Raw genomic sequence first — 21,268 nt, 5'->3', positions numbered from 1 at the left:
TTAACAATTAAAACGTAATGCCATTAGAATGTTTACCTTCTCCTGACCCTTCACTACAACAAGCTGGATAGAACATATTAACACACAGGAAAAAGCAACATAAATGTACTGATAATCTAACTGTAAAGCTACAAGATGGCTGGAGTTGTCGTTCACCTGAGATCATTTGATGTCACAAGGGAGGTGTGGATACAATGGACCACAGTTAATATACACAAATAGTGATAGCTTTTGATATGTAAGACTTATAAAAAAACAGCTCTAAAATATCTAAAAAAGTGATTTTCTAATAAGCATTAAGTTCTCATACAAAAGAGGTGCTTAAGGCACTGCAGGCAAATTCTTCATGACTTTGCCCCTACCTGGGATGCCTTAGGCCTTCTTTCTCCTAGCTAATATTGAGTCTAGGTCCTATCGTTCCAAGTTTAAGCAATTCTTTGGTGAAATCTCTTCCCTATCCATTCATTTATATACTACCTAGTGATCATTTACCAAATGCCAGGAGCTGTTCTAGGCCATGGGGATAAAGTAGTAAATAAAAATTCCCTGCTCTCAGTTTGTTCTACTGAGAGGAGACTGAATAACAAGATACAGCTCAGATGCCAAGAGATGCCATGGAGACCATAAAGCAGGGAAGAAGCTTAAAAAATGCAACAGAGGGATTTTGCTATCTTTACACAGTCAGGTGAAAGCTTATAGTGGAAGTGACAACTGAACACCAACCTTGAGGAAGTTTTATTTGCAGTAAGAGCTCTTCAGGGGGAAAAGCAAGTACCAAGACCCTCATTTCAAGTGGTACTTTATCAGTGACTTGGTGTTGCTAGTTAGATTTTGCTGCACACACCCCGCCTCCTCAGAAAATGCAGTCCTTGAAGGCAAAAACCCCCTTGTCGCTCTGGACTTCCAACATTTGCTAGGACCTTATGTTAAGTTCCTAACCACTGTTAGAGATAACTCAAATCGTAAATACTCTAAAATTCTAAAAAATAATTCAGAATACGTAAGGTTTGTTCTCCAGAATAAAATTAAGATCTTTAAATCTGGAGGCTTATCAGCCTAAATCACAATAATGCTTCAGTAAGACTCATGACTAATAGTCACCTTTCCTTGACTGCAAAATATATAATGTGCTGATTTAAACCCTTTGGATAGGTGAAGTGATATTAGAAGCTCCTAAGAAGGAATTTGAATAGCATCAAGTCAAAATAATATTCCAAGTCTTTAAGATTCTCGCTGGTTTTAAGAACCTTCAATTGAGATAGCTACCAAAATAAATGGTCATCCTTCTTAGGATTTAATACATTCACAATACTAACATAAACCATCATCTGACCCTTGGCTTCTGCAAATCAGCATTAAAATACATACTCCACAGTTAGATTCTACTTCTATAATGACAAGCTGTTCAGCTGAGTTTTTTGTAGCTATGTTGGTTGAATACCTAAGGCTACTGTTTTTCATAGCTCTTAAAAATCCTAGAATACTAAGATTTACAATTTAAAACAAACAAGGTAACACCCACCAACTTTGGAAAAGCCATATTCAAATGAATCATAGAAGACACATTCTAGTAATTTAGTTATCAAATGCAGCTCACCAGCTAAAAATGGTTCTGCCTCTGCCATTCTGTTCCCAACTCCGACCAAGAGTGTCCAGTTTTTGTGTCTTTTTTTCCGCCCCCAGAACAGTCCAGATAGCAACACATTAGTCATGGACACATGAACAAGGGTCACTAACAACTCGTCTGTTGCAAGGGAGTCACAGTTTACCAAATAATTAACAATTGTGATGGTGTCATTGCTTAAGCCTTGAAAAAGTTTACAGGAAAAAAACAAACACCAAACAAACCTCACCAAAAAACAAGGAAAATTTTCAACTGCATCTTTTAATCAAATATGAATGGTTCCAAGCATTAAATAATGTTGAAAAGACAAACTTTCTAGTTTAAACTGAAGTAAATATTTCTGATTTTGAGCCAGGTACTCACTGAAGCCAAGGACGTTTTCTTAATTTCTGCTTCTGCTTCCTGTCTTCACTCTTCTTAAATTCCAAAAGTAAGTCATCCAGTAAATGAGTCCCAACAATCCTAATAAATATTCATTTTTGCCATCCTTTTGAAACAGCCCTTTGCATACAGCAGGGGGAAACTTAGTTCCTACCAGTGGAATCTTCTCAGGAAAACTCTTAACCACTCAGCATTTCAAATGGAGTTTAATGAGGTCACTTTTCTACATACAGCAAATTAAACCACTTAACTCCTGAAAAGGAGTGGAAAGGTTTCAAAGACATATTTGAGAACATCTGCAAAGGACAGCTGGGACAATCATACAAATAAATGAAGAATACACCAATTCCATTTATGTTATGAAGATATTTTCCTTCAACTCATCCAAACATTTCACATTTGTGAAATCATTTATTTCAGAGCAAATTCTAAGCTTATAATATTAAGTTTTAAAATGTTACAATATTTACAAGACAGATGGCAGAGAAAACTTGGTGGTATAAATACCTGCCAGTAAAAATGGCAGATTAAATAATTTTGTCTCTCTGAAGATCCCTGTTCAATACTGAACATAACGAGGAGCCCCAGCGGGGAAGGCACCTTATCCTAAATGTTCTACTGTCATAGCTTTAGCCCCTCAACATTCTTCTTCAAGTTTAAGAGCTCCTTTTCCTGCCTTCTTTTCTCCAGTTTGAAGGCTAATTTGTTAGCTTTCTTCTCCACTCTCCGTTCCTGTATAAGAATACATTCGGGTTACTCAAATTTTTAACTGATGAAGACTAATTTTACAGAAAATTTCCAAAACCATCCCCCCACCATGAGCTCTTTGTACATCTTCCATTACCTTGCGTTCCTCTTTTATAGCTTGTTTTCTTGCTCTTTTATCTTCTTTGCTTTCATTTTTAGACCGAGGTTGGGTTGACACCTTTGGCAAATCACTGCCATTAATCATCTGCATTCGTTCAACTTGTTTTGCTGTGAGTCCTTTCTTAGGTAAGACATTGAGAGGTATTCCTGTTTTAGAAGATATTCGGATTTGTTTGGGCTGAAATAAAGATAAAGTCATACTAAGGTCATTTCCCATTCCTATTAAAAAACAGTTCACTAATGACACACTGTTGTTGCTTTTCCTAATAGTGCTGCAGCCACAAAGGGATATAGCCACTGTGAGAAAATAATCTGTACGTTCCATTTTCTGCATTGCATACTTCAAATAGCTCAGGACCCTAGGACTTACCTTTGGTTGATACTTGATAAGTTGTGGATGGTTATATAAATTTGAGTATGTACCTTTAAAAAAACAAACGTACCAATAAGTACACTTTCAATTCAGCAAAACATTACTGAGTTCCTATTATATCCCCAACTTTGATGTTTTCATAGTTCAAAATAACAATGGTCTCTCTTCTAAGTGTTTTTAAATTGTTTGCAACTTAGTAATGGGAATATTACTTTTTCCAAATCATTTTCACAAAACGTGTACTTTTTTAATAAATTGATGTACTCAATACTTTAAAATTACTATCATACCTTTAGCAGTAAAATGGACACTACAATACTTACTACAAATAGATTCACAATCCCACTTCTCTTTGGCTTCTTCAAGAACTACAGTAATAACCTCTTCCTCCTCAGACCCATCAAGTTCATTCATTAGCAAGTCCTGATCCTCGAAGGGTTCAAGAGTATTCAGTTTTACACAACTTGTGGTTGAGTTTTCAAAAACGAAGACAAAAGAGGGGGGAAAAAAACACCCATTATTATACTGTTACTAAAACTGCACTTGAAGAGCTATGGAAACAATAGCATTTTAAAAAAATCCTAGCTCCCCCCAGCCCCAATTCTCCCCTCCAGCAGGTTTTGGACATTCATTCTGCTGACAGAAAAGGGATTTTTGCAGGGTTATAACACACTGAACAAGATGGCAACTTTCCTAAAACATGGTTTTTTTTTAAAGCCTCAAAAAGCATTACCCCATCTGTCTCTCCAAAGTAGTCATATATCCACTCAAAATGCATAGCCCTTGTCTTAGCAGGATCTGCAAATGATGGTGATCATGGAATATCAGACCCTTCCAGCAAATGTAAACCCCTCATTAGTTTCTTGCAGAAAAATCACCTCAATATGGATGCTGAGCTGATTTGTCAAATATTTGGCTGTAAAGTTATGCTAACATGGCTGGAAAGACAAACTCTTATCTTTCCATGAGCCATAAATATCAACTTCTCAGAATACCTGGCATTTTAAAAAGATGAAAATTAGAGGTCAGACTAACTTTTCAGCCAAAGAGGCTAAAAGCACCACCTCATTCTCCAAGTGGAATGTGACCTCGCACCCCCAACTCTAACCCTAGCTCTTCCATCATGACTCTTAGGTCAGAGCCATAGAAAAAGTGGTTCTCAGTAGGTTCCCACTCAATGTTACAGTCAGCTTCAGAACCTTAGTATCAAAATGTGAGTCAAAGTTTATGGAAAAACATACCATTGTTTTCTTTTTTAAAGATTATTTATTTATTTGTCAGATAGTGAGAGAGTACAAGCAGGGCAAGTGGCAGGCAGAGCAGGCAGAGGGAGAAGCAGGCCCCCCACTGAGCAAGGAGGACTTGCTGATGGGGAACTCAATCCCAGGATCCTGGGATCATGACCTGAGCCAAAGGCAGTCACCTAACAGACTGAGCCACCCAGGCATCCCAAAACATACCATTTTCTTAATATAGGTTCTGACTGGATAATTTTCTAGATTCAGATGTCCAAATACAGACTTTATTTAAAAATGCAAAAAAGTAAGCAAGGAAAAGTCATCATACTTCTCTGCCTTCTCTTTGTAGTAGTCATTCAAGACTTCCTCTAAGCGATTGCTGTCTACTTGAATGGAACCTTCCAATTCAGCATTATCCAGAGCTCCAATTTCATCATCATCATATTGCTCATAAAACTTGAATACAGAGAGAAAAGATGCCATGAAAAATAATGTATTAAGACTGTAACATTTAAAATGTTATTTTTAATCTTTTTTTTTAAGATTTTATTTTTTTAAATGATCTCTACACCCAAAGTGGGACTCAAATTCCCAACCACAAGATCAAGTCACATGCTCCATCAACTGAGCCAGCCAGGCACCCCGATTTTTTACATTATTTTTAATCCTACACAATATTTAAGCACTACCATTGAGATCATAAATACCATTATAATATTAGCAGGGATTAGCACCATGACAACAGAATGTGGAAGACATTCTACCCAGTACTTTAAGACTAACACTTAGCCTGAAAACAGGCTGCCCTTTTTTTTTTTTTTTTTTTTAAGATTTTATTTATTTGACAGAGAGAGACACAGCGAGAGAGGGAACACAAGCAGGGGGAGTGGGAGAGGGAGAAGCAGGCTTCCCGTGGAGCAGGGAGCCCGATGCGGGGCTGGATCCCAGGACCCTGGGTTCATGACCTGAGCCGAAGGCAGACATTTAATGACTGAGCCACCCAGGTGCCCCAAGGCTGCCATTAAAAAAAAAAAATTATTTTTTTTAAAAAAGATTTTATTTATTTAATTGAGAGAGAGAGAGAGAGGTAACACAAGCAGGGGGAGTGGGAGAGGGAGAAGCAGGACTCCTGCCAAGCAGGGAGCCCGATGTGGGACTTGATCCCAGGACCCCGGGATCAGGACCTGAGCCGAAGGCAGTCACTTAACCAACTGAGCCACCCAGGCGCCCCCCCCCCCAATTTATTTATTTTAAAGAAAGAACGGAAGCAGGGTGAGGGAGAGAGACTCTCAAGCAGACTCCCTGCTGAGTGCAAAGGACACAGGGCTTGAGCCCACAACCCTGGGATGGTGACTTGAGTTGAAATCAAGAGTCAGAGACACTGAAGCGACTGAGCCACCCAGGCACCCCAAAAATAGGCTGCCATTTAATAGGAAAATGAAAGACAATCGTTCTGCTCAGCTTGGAAAGCAAAGCTAAGTAGAAATCTTTACCTCAGAATATTTTACAGATGCTTTCAAATTCACTAATTATGCAAAGTAAAAGACCATATAACTGAACAGTCTCCTTTAAATGTACATATTTCAGGGGTGCCTGCCTGGCTCAGTAGATAGGACATGCAACTCTTGATCTCAGGGTGGTTGAGTTCAAGCCCCACATTGGGCATGGAGCCTACTTAAAAAAATAAAAAATGAATAAAAATAAATACAAATTTCATTGTTTAGATGATGTTTACTATATTACCAGAATGCTGTTAAGGGTAAACAGAGGGTGTGTGACTCCTGAAGAGTGAAGTTATTTGTAATAGTTTGCCTGCTAGTACTTAGTGAAAAGGTAGCAAAGTTAGAACCTTTTAAATTCACCTTGAAGGAAACCATTCATTCATTCATTCATCATTTACTGAATAGTTTGAATTCCTATCATATGCCAGACACCATGTTAGACCTTGGGATATGTCAGTGAGGAAACACATATAAAAAACTGAAAGCAATGGAATTTTGTTTATGCTCAGACCAATGCTTTAGGAAAACAGCATAATCTTGGGGATTGGAGTCAGAGGTTCAGAATCAAAATGTCAAACCTCTCTGAGGAAAGTCCAGAGATTCCATTAGCCATCTCTGACCTATATGCATTCTTTCCAGAACTAAAGCTAGGATGGTTTTATGGTCTGTTCTAATAAGACATAAGCTCTTTCTAATGCCGAAAGTTCTGGCTTTGAGTTCTAAGGTCATATGAAATTCACCAGGAACTAGTATTAAAAGGCCCCTTATTTGGGGACCTTACCTTCTCAAATCTCTCATCATGAAGAGTCAGCTGTTCATTTCTCCTCATAACTGAGGATGTTAAAGAATATTCAGTAAAGCGACTTTTCGTCTCCTCTTCCCAGAATAAGTGATTTTCTACAGTCCCAGGAGGTTTTCCAGGGACAGACATGGCCTCATCTGATGAGCCCGCAGAGCCATAGTTATCGTCATCACTACCTCCTTCCTTCTCATCATCCATGTCTTCCCACTCACTGTCATCTTCGGCCTCAGATTTCCTAAGTCAGAGTCATAAATTAACTGTCAAAACAACTTGAGAAACAACAGAACCAAATGACTTTACACAAGTAAAATTTGAGGGTTGAAATACTGGATTCCTGTTTAGGCAGTAACAGCTGTGCTGCTTGACCTGTCTGGTAGGGCTGGAAAAGTAATGAACCAGCAATCAGGCAACCTGGACTTTAGCCCCACCTATTGTTGGTTTGTAAAGACCTCAAGTTTCACATTTTCTGCTCTAAAATACAAAAATCTAACACTAAATGCTCTCAAAGGTCTGTTCCAGTTATAACATTCTATAGGTACATCCTACTGAATAAGCAATAATCAGGTCATCCCTGATTCGAAAGAAACCACACATACCGTATATCCGTTCCCTCTTCTTCTGTTGGCTTATTGGCCTGAAGAATAAAATCATCTTCAAGCAGATTGTCTGGATTATCAAAGTCAAAATCATCATCAAGAGCTGCGACAATGTCAGGATCAAAATCCAGCCGAGGTCCTAGAAGGAAAACAAAAATTGAGCAGTAATTCCCAAGAAAACATGATTCCTTTACTTAACACAATTTGAGTAGCTATCATATGCCACATTCTACTTATGTATTGAGAATTAAAAAATGATTAAAAACTTCAAGTCTGGTCTAGTGAGGAACAGACAGGGACGACTGCAAGAAAATAAAATAGGGGGAAAAATACCTCTGGTTTCAGTACCCAATTGTAAAAACTCTTGCATTATAGATCTGCAATATTAAACTGTGTCTATTTAGTAAAATTCAAGGTTTTCACCTGCAGGAAAAATCTGGGCTTTAAATTTACCTGTTAGAAGTAACTCAAATTAAGCATGTGTAGCCTGATGAACTGTCTTTCCAGCCTAGGAGATTTTAATAAATCCTAAACCTGTTTCTTCAGCTATGGTCTTTTGCGTGTAAAAAGAGAGTCCACAAAAAACTTCAAGTTCAACCTTGTAAACTGACATGGCTTCCAACATCCCTCATAACATGGCCACTGCTTGACTTTCCAGACTCATTTCATGTTAATTCTTACCATTCATTCTAGGCATGCTAAAATGTGGTCTCCTATTCATGTTCTCTCAATTTTGCACATACAGTTTCCTGTTTGAAATAGCCTCTCCTCCCCACCCCACCCTCCTTTACCCACCGACCTACCTTCTACCTAAGAAATCACCTTAGACACCATTTTCTCCAGGACACCTTGCCCACTATTAACTAAACCATTATTTATTCATTCGTACTGTAATTGTAATTTCCTATTTATTGTCTATCCTTCCCAACTGATGATAAATTCTTTGAGGTCAGGGATTATGCTTAATCTGATTTAACTCAAGACCCCATTGTATAGTGGCAACTCAAAAATCTACAGAAGGAATAAATGAATGAATGTTACGTGGCAAATACTGGTTAATAATTAAGGCAATTCAAGAGAAAATACCAAACATCACTTCTGTGTTTGTTCTAAAATACAATATTAATACTGCAAAAAATCCAAATAACAAAACCCCAAACAATTTTTCAGTGTATCTGGAACAGATGATAAAATGGACTTCTATAAAATACTTATACTCTTGGAAGAAATGATTAAGTCTATATGTATGTTAAGGCTAAGTGAATATCGTCATCTCCTCTGCAAGAGTTTAGGTCAAGGTTAAAATCCCCCTACTAGATCTTCAAAACCAATTTTCCCACTTTCCTCTCCAAACAGAAACTCCAAAGACTAAGAATTTGATGGCAATAAAAAAAGGACCCCGATCACTCATCCCTTCCTAATGACCTCTAATCTGAATTCAGACATCTCAACTGTTTTAACACTTTATTAGAAAGAGAAAAGCTTTATCATTACTATGCTTTCCTTTTTGTTAAATACAGATCAAGTCATTTGAAAAGTTCAAGAAATCAAGCACACCTGAAACAGGAGCTGCTTTATTCAACAATCCAACATCTTCCTCAAACTCTGATGCAAATACTGATGAAGGCAACTTAATTCCCGTGGTCTTGAAAGAGAAATTACACAATGGTTAGATTAAAAAGTACTTCTGACCTACTATACTGAGTTGAAGTGTCCCCGGCAAAATTCATGTCCCCCCAGCAGCTCAGAATGTGACCTTCTGGAACAGGATCCTTGCATATGTAATTAGTTAAAATGAGGTGACAGTGGATTACAGTGGGCCCTAATTCATAAAGATAGGTGTGTCCCTGTAACAGGGCCACATGATGATACAAAGATACACAGGGGGAGAATGCCATGTGAAGATGAGAGCAGACTGGAAAAATGGATCTACAAGCCGAGGAACACAACGGATTGCTGGCAACCACCAAAAACAAGGAGACAGGTGAGGGACAATGTTCTTGCCCTGAGCCCCCACAATGGAAGCAACACTCCTGAAAGCTTACTTTCAGACTTCTGGCCTCCAGAGCTGTGAGAGAATAAATTTCTGTTGTTTTAAGCCACCCAGTGGTAAGGTGTGGTAATTTGTAATAGCAGTCCTAGGAAAACGAATACAACTAAGTCCTGCCTTCTTGCTCACTTGTACTCCAGTAAAATATTTGAAACCTGTATATTCCATCATCCTCTCACAAGCAGTTTCCCTGGAATATTTCACAAAGCCTCCTCCAGCGTATTATTCCATTTAATCCTTGTGAGATATCAGCATGCGGTAGTCAACAAAAGCTAAGAAAGGTCAAATGCCATGCCTGCCTCAAATTGGTAACTCAGGTCCTGGGATTCAAATCCAGGTTTTGTAATGCCTCAAGTTCAAAATTTAATCTTTTTCCTCTTAAAATGAGATAACACGCCAATCTCTGGTAAAGGCACAGCATTTCTCTGAATTGGCCACCTTAAATCCTGGGGTGGTCATAAATCATTTCTCTCCATCTCTGTAGTCCTTGAATTCTCTTGTATACCAAGATTGCCCATCAGTCTTTTGGGCACCATCTTACTCATGGCTAACCAACACACAGATTACTACCACCACTGTTTAGATAGTCCACACCTAATCCAACCTTCGTATCACTTCCATATTAAAACTCCTTTATTATTTTATAATGTGACCTTCTTGAACTTGTAACAGGTTTTGATTTTTCACTCCTGATTTTTTCACAGTCAGTAAAATCAAGGCTTACTTACTATTCCATATATCCAAATTTACTAGTTACTTAATAATATAACCTCCATGTAAATCACATCCAGTTCCTCACATCATGGAATAATTCAAAGTAATTTATGGAGCACACATATACACCAGACACTATGATCCACACTACTACCTATGTCCCTTCTGACTGGAATGTTTCCTTCCTGTCTTCAATACAACCCACCTTGAGTGCCCAGTTCAGTTCCTCCCTCCTCCATGAAGCCCTTCTTGATCACTCTTCTAGAACTTTCCTTCGGGTAAATCCCTTCATTCTTCACACCATACACAATACACCTCAATACGTGCTGGCACATTATTATCTGACTGACTGGTCCTTATGCTTTAGTGTGATCTTTTCAACCAGTTACCAATGTGAGGGTCACCACATGTTATCTGTCTCTTGTACCTCACCACCCACCTCATCCTCAGTCTAGCAGCAGGCACAAAGCTGAGATGTATGTTCTTACTGGCTCATGGGAGCATGCGAAATTGGAAGCCTCTGAGGAGCATGACTAAAAAGCTATGTACAGGAGTGCACATCCAGCAAACTTAGCTTCCAAAGTGTGTTTCTCGGTGGCATAAGCATAGGAAAGATCTGGTTTTCCACTATAATGTCCTTTTTTTAAAAAAGAGCTTTACTGAGATAGAATTAACATAACCATACAATTCAGCCACTTAAAGTGCACGATTTAATGATTTTTGGTATATCACATTATTTCTTTTTAAAAATTACAAAATATGTGATTTGGTTTTGCTGGTTTTTAAGAGAGAAAAAGAGAGCACGCATGCACGAGCAGGGAGGGGAGAGGCAGAAGGAGAGAGAGAATCCCAAGCAGGCTCCACACTCAGCTCGCAGCCCGACGTGGGGCTCTATCTCACAGCTCTGAGAGATCATGACCTGAGTCAAAATCAAGAGTCAGACACTTAACCGACTGAGCCACCCAGATGCCCCACTGTTCTGCTTTGTTTTAAAGATACCCTGTGATTATCTATCTTTGGAATGTGGGGTTATAAAAAAGGGAGGATCAGCTTGTGTTTAGTGAATTTACCTCTGGAGATCTTTTTTAAATCTTGAAAAATAGTCAAAGAATCACGTACACAGGGGCGCTTGGGTGGCTCAGTTGGTTGAGCGACTGCCTTCGGCTCGGGTCATGATCCTGGAGTCCTGGGATCGAGTCCTACATCGGGCTCCCTGCTCAGCAGGGAGTCTGCTTCTCCCTCTGACCCTCCCCCCTCTCGTGTTCTCTCATTCTCTCTCTCTCAAATAAATAAAATCTTAAAAAAAAAAAAAAGAATCACATACACAATTAGAGTTTAGATAGGACTACTTTTTTAAAAAAAAAAAATTTGTTTTTTATTTGCAGTAATTCTGCACTCTGTTGAGTTTGCCCAGCTGCTTTCTACCACAGCGGTACCTGCTTTCTTTCCTGTGACAATTGGGCTGCTTAAACAGAACTACTTCTGTACTGCTTTATTTTGTTTCTATGGCTTATTCAATATTTCTGGTTTACTCAATTTGGGTGGTTTGTTACAAATTATTTTATTGATTTATTTATTTTTTAAAGATTTTATTTATTTATTTATTTGACAGAGAGAGAACACAAGCAGGGGAAGCAGGAGAGGGAGAAGCAGGCTCCTGCAGAGCAGGGTGCCCGATGGCGGGGCTCGATCCCAGGACCCTGGGACCATGACCTGAGCCGAAGGCAGATGCTTAACGACTGAGCCACCCAGGTGCCCCTACAAATTACTTTAAAGTCAAAAAAGCACATGGGACTCATCCGTATTTTTTCATCATGCTACAGAAAACAGAGGGAATTTTTGTTTTTAAACATAATTCACTCAACCTTATAATAAACATCACTGAAGTGTCCATATAAGAGCCTTATTCTAGGGCGCCTGGGTGGCTCAGTTGGTTAAGCGACTGCCTTCGGCTCAGGTCATGATCCTGGAGTCCTGGGATCGAGTCCCACATCGGGCTCCCGGCTCAGCGGGGAACCTGCTTCTCCCTCTGACCCTATCCCCTCTCATGCTGTTTCTCTCTCTCTCTCTCTCAAATAAATAAATAAAATCTTAAAAAAAAAAAGAGCCTATTCTAATGGAACACTACATCAAAAACTAATGATGTAATGTATGGTGATTAACGTAACAATTAAAAAGAGCCTTACTCTATTAAAAAGCCAACTAAATAGTGATTACTTTTACCGAAAATGAATTAAAGATTAAAAGCTAATCTCTCAAAAGCCAATACAATTCAGCCAGAAGAATCTTAGAACTTTATTAAGACTTTTCTCCCGGGGTGCCTGGGGGGCTCAGTCGTTAAGCGTCTGCCTTAGGCTCAGGTCATGATCCTAGGGTCTGGGATCAAGCCCCACATCAGGCTCCCTGCTCAGTGGGAAGCCTGCTTCTCCCTCTCCCACTCCCCATGCTGTGTTCCCTCTCTCGCTGTCAACTAAATAAATATGGAGAAGCTATGATTATACTTCCCTGAGAAAAAGAATGCCTAGACCATGAGAGGAGTGGAGAATGAGAAGCGGGAGAAATTGGTACCCTTTTTAGCTCTTCTTTTTTGTTAATAAACCCAATAAATGAGTATCTTCTTTTTTTTTTAAGTGCCAAGTAATATAAAGTTTCATAGAAAAATTTACTGTATACTAACACTAAATAAAAAGATAAAGGCATAAGACACGGGCATCTTTAACATTAATGGGGGAAAAACAGAACTTAAATTAGTAGTGTTAATTTCATATAAATATGTGCTCTCATTTATACTTAAAAGAAAATATTAAAGGGGACTGCATTTTGGTTGAGAAGAGTCACAGAAACTTCATTACAATCTACTGCTTCTATTCTTTTATAGTTAGCCTGCAGCTTTTTACGACTGTTAAAGATCTGAACATTCTGCAAAAATTAAGTTCTTAGAAGATACTTTATGATACTGATTAGCTGTTAACACACACAATGTCAGCTGTTTTTCTTCTGCTGAAAGGTGCTATCTAACATGACCACAATTATTAATCAAAATTCTAACCCTGTAAGGTTGCTACTTTTTTTCAAAGATTTGAGAGAGAAAGGGAGAGAGAGAATGCACATGTGCATGTGAGCAGGGAGGAGTGGGAGAGGGAGAGAGAGTCCTCAGCAGGTTCTGCACTCAGCACAGAGCCTGAGTTGAGGCTTGATCTCATAACCCTGAGAGCACGACCTGAGCCAAAACCAAGAGCTGGATGCTTAACTGACTGCACCACCCAGACACCCAAAGGCTACTTTTGACAGCTGCCACCAGAGAACAGGCAGCCTACTCTCTACTGATGGTACATACGTACACACACTAGGGCATGGCTTATTTTTGTATTCTTGAAATTGATACCATTTCTTGCCTCACTTATCTTGATTTATAAGTGGTCTCTTCACTCACTCCCAAATATATTGATAAGAAGTCTTACTGAAATTACTAAAGTTTCCTCTTTTTCGTCTCTTCTGTCGGGTGCACTGAAAATACTTATGGGAATAAGCTCTGAGGGCCCAGATGGTTCCCTCAGGTGCTGCAGATAGTCATAGTCATCATCAAAGAACACGCCATACTTCCTCTGTTCTGCTCGCCTCTCTTCATCATTTATCTAGGATAATAAACAAAATGTTAATTAGTACCTCTTCCAAGCATAAGCCATAGGAACCTTCCAGTGAACACAGCTTTCAGAATAGGACGCACATGGCACACGAACATTTTGGCTGACAGGAATGAGACAAAGAATTCTTGACAAACTCAAAAAAAAAAAAAAAAGTTTCTGAACCCGAGTGCTACATAAAATTTAAATAGAATGGAAACAATTCCTGCTTCTACTGGACATTTCTGTGCAACAATTCAAGACAAGATAGGGAAAAAAGAAGTAAGTGTTGGTGAGGATGTGGAAAAAAGGGAACACTTGTGCACTGTTGCTGGGAATATAAATTGGTCACGTCACTGTGGAAAACAGAATGAGATTCCTCAAAAAATTAAAAATAGGAATAGCATACAATCCAGTAATTCCACTATCTACCCAAAGAAAATGAAAACTGATTGAAAACACATATAGACTCCTATGTTTACTGCAGCATTACTTACAACAGCCAAAATATGAAAGCAACCCAGGTGTCCACTAACAGATGAATGGATAAAGAAGATGTAGTGTGTATACACACACACACAAATATTACTCAGCCATAAAAAAAAGAATGAGATCTTGCCATCTGAGACATGGTGGACCTAGAGGATATTATGCTCAGTGAAGTAAGTCAGAGAGTGGAATCTAAAACAAGAAAAAAAAAACAAGCAGAAACAGATCCACAGGGGTGCCTGGGTGGCTCAGTTGGTTAAGTGTCTGCCTTCAGCTCAGGTTATGGTCCCAGGGTCCTGGGATCGAGCTTTGCGTCGGGCACCCTGCCCAAGCAGGGAGTCTGCTTCTCCCTCTCCCTCTGGCTTGTGCGTGCGCTCTCTCTCAAATAAATAAATAAAATCTTAAAAAAAAGAAAGAACAGCTCCATAAATACAGAAAACAAAACTGATGGCTGTCAGAAGAGGGGGGTGGCGGTGGGGGTGGGGTTAGGAATGGGCAAAATGGGTGGAGGGGAGTAGAAGATACAGGCTTCCACTTATGTAATGGGTAAGTCATGGAAATAAAAGGTACAGCAGAGGGAATATAGCCAATGGTACTATAGTAGTATTGTATAGTGACAGACAGTAACTACACTTGTGGTGGGCACAGTGTAATGTATAGACTTGTCAAATCACTATGCTGTATACCCGAAACTAATGTAACACTGTATATCTAACTATACTTCAATTAAAAAAAAATTCAAGCCAAGAAACACACACACTGTTTTATCATGTACTTGGGAGGGTTAACAGACTAAAAGAACTTGAAAATCAAATACAATTTCTTGTATTTATATGCAAAGAAACTTCTCAACATACAACACAAACAGGCTTTACTAAAAAGCTAAATATGGCCAATGTTCCCCAAGACTTCCTTTCAAATTTTCCCACACTTACACACTTGACAATTATCAAATCAACCTTTTAAAGGCTTCCTGGCATTTTCTGAAGCTAATTCATGAGTTCTAATGTTTTACATCTTATGAGATGAATGATGAGGAGACAAAACAGTAGTTTGTGGTTTTGAAATGACAGGATCTTAAGAAAGCAGAGATATGCCCTAAATAATATCATGCAGCATTGTAAGTGTTTTAGTAAATATTTACTATTACTGTACAAGATGTGCTCATTTAAAGATCTCCAATAAAGATGCTTTACCCTCTCAATCCAATATGCAAGACAAAAAATCGGCACATTTACTGAAAATTTAAGTCATAGATTTTGTTTCCCAAAAGATCACAGTAGTTGCAGAACATCAGCTAACAATTTATTTAGAAACTACTGACAGTCCTCCTGCAAACTTATTGGCTAATGAACAGGACCTACTTTCTGTGTGGGTAACAGAACCCTCTGGGGTGCAGTCTCATCTGCTGCTAAAGGATCTCGTTGACTCCGATGGACCAGGTGAAAAGACACAGCTTTCTTCTTCTCTATAAAAGGCTTTTTCTTCCTGTGAGGCTTCAAAGGAACAGAATCAGAACAAACCATTAAAAAAAACAACAACAACAACAAACACACACACAAACCCACAGTCCATATACGAATCTTCAGTAAGTTATGTGAAGGATCAACGGATTTCTAAAACGTACATTTCTATGGTAGGCAACATCAACAATGTTCAACAAAATCTGCACTTACCTTCCTTCAATGTATCTTTGATGGCACTTACTCTGTGCCAAACCTTGTTATGGGTGCTGGGATACAGCAATGAGGTCAGAGTCCCTATGCTTACAAAGCAAATCACCAAAAAAATGATTTTAAGTAAAGAAAAGTGATGTGCAAAGGACTGAAAGTTACTTTAGACGGTGGGCTCAGAGAAGGTCCCTGACAGATTAAATCAGAATGACAAACAACCTGCCACAGGTAAATCTGGGGAAGACCATTTCAATCAAGTTACACACCTGTCGCACCAACTATTAAATGAAACCAGGACAACACAGCTACAGTTAAGTAAGATTCATCATCTCTTTTAACACTCTCACTACCCTACCCAACTTGACTCGCTAAACTGAGAAAGCATCATCCCAGTTTTTAAGCCATTCTGCTTTGGGGCCCAACCTTAGACTCTCCCGCAAGTTCCCTTTGCCCAGAGCAAACACAGACGAGCAGACAACTGCCACTCCAACGTCTGGAGAAACCAGCCAACTCTCCCTCCTCCGAACGCATGAAGCACAGGGTTGAGCGTTTGTGTCCTGCGTTCACGGGTTTCCAGGCCCCTCGGGATAGGGGAAGCCTTCTCCTCTGTCCACTCCCTAGGGAGGCTTGGCTGGGGGAGACGCACTCTATAAACTGCAAAGTATGCCCAGGGTGGCGAGGGTGACCATACCGGGGCACTGGGCCGCAAGCCTCCTCCCGGCACCTCCGGGCCAGCCCTCCCAGTCCCCGCCCTCAGTAGCCACTGGCACCAAAGGAACCGGCCTGGCCGTCAGCAAAACCAGAGCGCCTCGTCCCCGAGACAACGAGACCTGCTCACCATGTTGCAGCCGTGCGGCGCTCACCCCAGAGAAGGCCGGCGGCTGCACTCGCCTCGTCCCGGAGAAGCGACTCGCTACCACGCGAACGCCGGTAAGGCCCGGCTCTCCGCGGCCTCCCTAGGCCGCTTCACACGTGCAGACAGGAAGTTAAGCACAGACCGTGGAAATGGGCCAATCGCCGAAGAGCTGAAGGTGTCGCGGCCGGAAGTTAACCATAGCTCGCTCCGTCTAACGATCGCGAGAAGCTATTGGGAGGCGGGGCTGTTTCCACCCCCCGGGGGGGCGGGGCTTTTCCGGCCAGAATTAAGTAAACTGGGAAACGAAGTCGTGGGCGCCTTTGTGGCGGTGAGGCGCGAAAGAAGGGTTGCTGTTTCTGGGGGAACTTGCTTTTGTTGCGCCCTCTACCGAGAACAGAGGCGACGTATCTAGCATCCCCATTGACAATTGTATGCCCTGCCTATTCCCATCCGTGACACACACACACGCAGGTACACAAACAGAAGGAAGGTGTCCACCCTCCTGGGTCACTGAGGTTTCAGGTTCCGTCTCTTAGGGGCTGGCGGCGAGTTGGTTGCCTTAGCAACGGAGGATCAAGGCCTCGCTATTCTACGCTGCACCATGCTTAATCAGGTCTTTGTTCAAAGGTTGGGAGACAAAACCCTCCGAGATTCTGTTGACAGTAAAGGCATTTGAACTAATAGAATCTCTTTGGTGTTTGCATACCTTATCTTATAAGGAGGATACTAATGTTTATTTTCTTCCAAGTCGTTCGTCAAATGTTTTAACGTGGTTTAAGCAAATAGGCTATAATCACCCCTTCTTAGGAAGATTTCAGGCAGGTGTTGGCACATTCTCACAGCTTTTCCTGGACAAAAGAGGGTGGTAATGCATTCATAACTTTATCAGCAGATCTTTCCTCAAACTGGTGTTTCCCCTTCCCAATCTCTGGCGTCTTTACAATGTCTGAGTTATCTTGGACTGTGCCTTTATGTCCTCCTATTACTTCTATAAATATTTGTGGAATATTACTTTTATTACAATAAAACTTATAGAAACAATTTAGATTAGGACCACAGAAATTGTCTTAGGATGATGCTTTCTAACATATATAACACTCCTATGTGCAGGATGTTTACTATAGTTAAGCTCCATGAGGGCAGGTTTTGTTTTGTTTTGATTGGCTTTATTTAATATGTCTATCTATCCTCAGGGCCTAGAATAGTGCCTGGTACATACACTCAATAAATATTTGTTTAAATGAATTAATGTGCTGGCACTTTACCTGAATTATCTCATATCTTCCTTACCAAACACTATGAGAGGCACTATTATTTTCAGTATCTTACAAATACTAAAACTGAGGCACAGGAAAGTTAAGTAACTTTCTCAAGGCCACACAGCTAGTAAATGGCAGAGTAGGGATTTAAACCTGAGTCTGACTAGAGCCTGACCACTTAACTATATTGCTTTTTTTTTTTTTTTAATTTTGAGTACTATTCAGTTACTGTATATATTTACTGATCTAATACTAACACATTGTATTCATTGTATTCGTTATGTCATTTAATTTCTTTGATAAAAGAAACCTGTAGTTAGGTGACAATTAGCCAGTCTTATAGAGCCTGGAGTTCAGAGCATTGAAGTGACTTGCCTAAGGTCACACAATAAATGGAAAAGTTTAGACGTGTAGCCCATCAGTCTGGTCAGGAAGGCCACACCCTTAACCGTGTGCTACACTGCCTACATAAGGCAGGCAGCTGCAAATTCTGTCCATTCTACCTTTTAAATATCCAAAGGTATCACCCCATTACCCCTTTTATCAGACTCATTATTTTTAGTACTCTTATCCAATCATGTCATTTGTGTATATAAAACCTTTTGGATGTCTTACCCTCTGGCCTCAGGATAAAGTCTAAACTCATTTGCATGGCCAACTGCTTCTCTCATCTAGCCTCTACCCATCAATTTAGCATCATGTCTCCTTATCCCCCCCACACCACTCTCTGAGTCAGCCCTACTAAACTGCTTGCAGTTCCCCAATGTACCTAAAAGAGATTGACTCTGCTATGCCCATCTAAAAATCTCTTCCTCTCGCCTCCCTGTTCTTCAAGTGTTAGCTTAGCCATTTCTGCCTTTAGGAAACTTACACTCTTCAAAACTAGGGCCCTCCCCACATGTTCTCGCTGTGCCCTGTGATTAGTCTACTCAGTTACATCAAATTGTAAATCCAAACTATTTTCATCTGTCTTTAGACTCAAACTGTAGTAACCGACTTGAGGACAAGGGTTTTTGTCTTGCCTAATTTACTTCCCCAGGGCATAGCATAGCAAGGACTCAATAAGAATTGCATTGTTCAAAGCACTTTACATATATTTACTCTTTAAATTCTTAAAGAAGGATTTAAGAGATTTACTATCATTATCCTTTTGTTATATATAGATTAGAGATTGAGAAACAGAAAATTAAGTGGACTTTTGCCCAAGAACACAAAGCCATTAAGTGATGCAGCCAAAATGTGAACTCAGGTGTCGCTTGAGAGTCACACCCTTAACCATTACAATATACCCCATCTCAAAAAGCCAACACATATGGTAGCTAACATGTGTTCGAGCCTGTTCTGGATGCTGTGTATATAAACATGAGCTCATTTAATATTTGTTGAATACAATATCTAGAACAATGCATTCGTTAAAATGGTATATATACAAAACCCTGGCTTGTCTTTTTTTTTTTTTTTAAAGATTTTATTTATTTATTTGAGAGAGAGAAAGCACATGAGGGGGGGGTGGTCAGAGGGAGAAGCAGACTCCCCGCCGAGCAGGGAGCCCGATGCGGGACTCTATCCCGGGACTCCAGGATCATGACCTGAGCTGAAGGCAGTGGCTTAACCGACTGAGCCACCCAGGCGCCCCGACCCTGGCTTGTCTTAACACAGAAAAACATTTCCTATGATAAAAACACCCATAACTGAAATATTATAGTAATGATAATAAATCCAAGCCATACTTCTCCTAGAATCTTATTAGTATGCTCTAATAAATGGCATCCATTTCATAATGATTAAAAAGAATTTTAATAAATTCATTCTAATTAATTTTAATTCCTGGTTTAGTCTAGGCTTTGAAAAATTTTGTGTTTTCCATGTGAAATGAACTTGCCTATTGAAACCATGTTTACCATCTTAGCACTATTTTTATCACATTCAGCAGTGGTTCTCCATCAGCATTGCCCAAGGACCCCCAGCACCAGGAAACCAATGCACACAGAAGTGGAGAAAACTTGCTTAAATATACCCAAACTAACTAGACACTGAAGCAGTAACTTGAGGAATTATAAATTACATGCTTGACAATATTAATAGAGCTTGCGGGGGTAGTTAATTTATAAAAAGAGAAAGAGCATCAAGATGGATGGAGCGGGATGTTCACTGTAGCACTGTTTTTAATAGAGAATAAGAAAGCAATTAAAATTCCACTAGTAAGGGATTAATTGAAAAAAATTAATACCATGGTCTATTGTGAAGCTGTTCTAAGGAGATGCAGATCGACATGGACAGTCACTCATTCAGTCAGAAAAAAAGCAGGTTGTAGAACATCACAAAAATGGCATTTGTTGTTGTCGTTGTTAATAATTATATATAGAGAAACATTTTACACAGAAATATCATAGTGCAAGCACCGAAAAATACCTGGTCTACTATGTACCAAACTTGCCCATAGCAATTTTCCATGAGGAGCTGGGATTATAGGAACTTTAGATGTCTCCTGTATATATTTTTTCATTGTTTACAATTACTTACATTGTTTTATATATTTTATTGTTTATATATTTATAGTGAGGATTTGAAGTGTTACATTTGGTGTCTAAAAAAAGTGAAGGTACTTAAAAACCAAAGTAGGGGCACTTGTCTGGCTTAGTCCATAGAGCATGTGACTCTTGATCTCTGGGTTATGAGTTTGAGCCCCCATGTTGGGTGTAGAGATTATTTTAAAATAAAATCTTAAAAAAACCACAAAAAACAAAAAGACAGGACAGGTTAGATACTAAAATAATCAGGTTTAATAAATATTGTTCAAGGATAATTTTTTTATGGTAAACCCATGACTCTCATACATAAGCATAAAGTGAGTAAAGATTTTATTTAGCACATTGTTAAGGAGGGAAACATAGTATGTTACAATTAGTTCAGAGGACAATCCAAAGAAGAGAAACATTGACAGAGAAGGAATACTGAGAAGAATGTGCAAATGGAGACAAAACTGGCTTCTTTCCCAGTGACCTAGGGAAGGCAACTGAACCTCCACTGGACAGAAATTATGTACATGTCTGGAGACAAGAATTATTCCACATTCCTGTCAGCTTTCTACAACTTACAAAGTTGTAAAATATCTCAAAGGCAAGGAAAGGTGCAAAGTCCTCCTAAACCCAGAATTGGAAGGGTGTACTCGTTTGAAAATGCATCATTTTCCAATGAAACACAAAATTTCCCCTATAATA

At 39.6% G+C, this 21,268-nt stretch overlaps 2 protein-coding genes across 7 annotated transcripts in view; both read right to left on the bottom strand.

Moving 5' to 3' along the window:
- ZC2HC1B (zinc finger C2HC-type containing 1B) overlaps nucleotides 1-2,125 on the bottom strand; it is a 44,695-nt gene extending 42,570 nt beyond the window's left edge. For all 4 annotated transcript variants that reach the window (XR_010413403.1, XR_010413402.1, XR_010413404.1 and 1 more), the window contains exon 1: nucleotides 1,988-2,125. The gene's annotated coding sequence lies outside the window, so the exon portion shown is untranslated. The remainder of the gene's footprint in view (nucleotides 1-1,987) is intronic.
- LTV1 (LTV1 ribosome biogenesis factor) lies at nucleotides 1,868-16,929 on the bottom strand. Of its 3 annotated transcripts, none has more exons than XM_045865668.3 (11): nucleotides 16,771-16,929; nucleotides 15,624-15,755; nucleotides 13,609-13,782; nucleotides 8,941-9,028; nucleotides 7,384-7,522; nucleotides 6,767-7,022; nucleotides 4,812-4,939; nucleotides 3,569-3,708; nucleotides 3,243-3,295; nucleotides 2,850-3,050; nucleotides 1,868-2,737 (listed from the first exon to the last, which is right to left on the bottom strand). In XM_045865668.3, the coding sequence occupies exons 1-11, from the start codon at nucleotides 16,771-16,773 to the stop codon at nucleotides 2,627-2,629; spliced, it is 1,425 nt and encodes a 474-aa protein (XP_045721624.1). In that variant the 5' UTR covers nucleotides 16,774-16,929; the 3' UTR covers nucleotides 1,868-2,626. The 3 variants fall into 3 exon arrangements, with proteins under 3 accessions (XP_045721624.1, XP_045721623.1, XP_064453051.1); XM_045865667.3 differs by lacking the exon at nucleotides 16,771-16,929 and adding an exon at nucleotides 16,356-16,502; XM_064596981.1 differs by lacking the exons at nucleotides 13,609-13,782; nucleotides 16,771-16,929 and adding an exon at nucleotides 16,356-16,505.
- Nucleotides 16,930-21,268: the final 4,339 nt, after the last annotated feature.

This window comes from Mirounga angustirostris, unplaced genomic scaffold (assembly GCF_029215605.1).
Source record: "Mirounga angustirostris isolate CCGP_5_RB_7025 unplaced genomic scaffold, mMirAng1.0.hap1 SCAF_8, whole genome shotgun sequence".
In the NCBI taxonomy this organism is placed as follows: Eukaryota; Metazoa; Chordata; class Mammalia; order Carnivora; family Phocidae; genus Mirounga; species Mirounga angustirostris.
This window is presented reverse-complemented; position numbering and strand designations above follow the sequence as displayed.

Bases quoted from the DNA above. Each gene is read 5' to 3' on its own strand.
- LTV1 (XM_045865667.3), bottom strand. From the start codon at position 16,463: ATGCGTTCGGAGGAGGGAGAGTTGGCTGGTTTCTCCAGACGTTGGAGT. The intron at 4,940-6,766 runs GTAAGGTCCCCA...TCTGTATTCAAG, and splicing joins ATGATGAGAGATTTGAGAAG to TTTTATGAGCAATATGATGA. The intron at 3,051-3,242 runs GTAAGTCCTAGG...TCTTTATTTCAG, and splicing joins TTATCAAGTATCAACCAAAG to CCCAAACAAATCCGAATATC.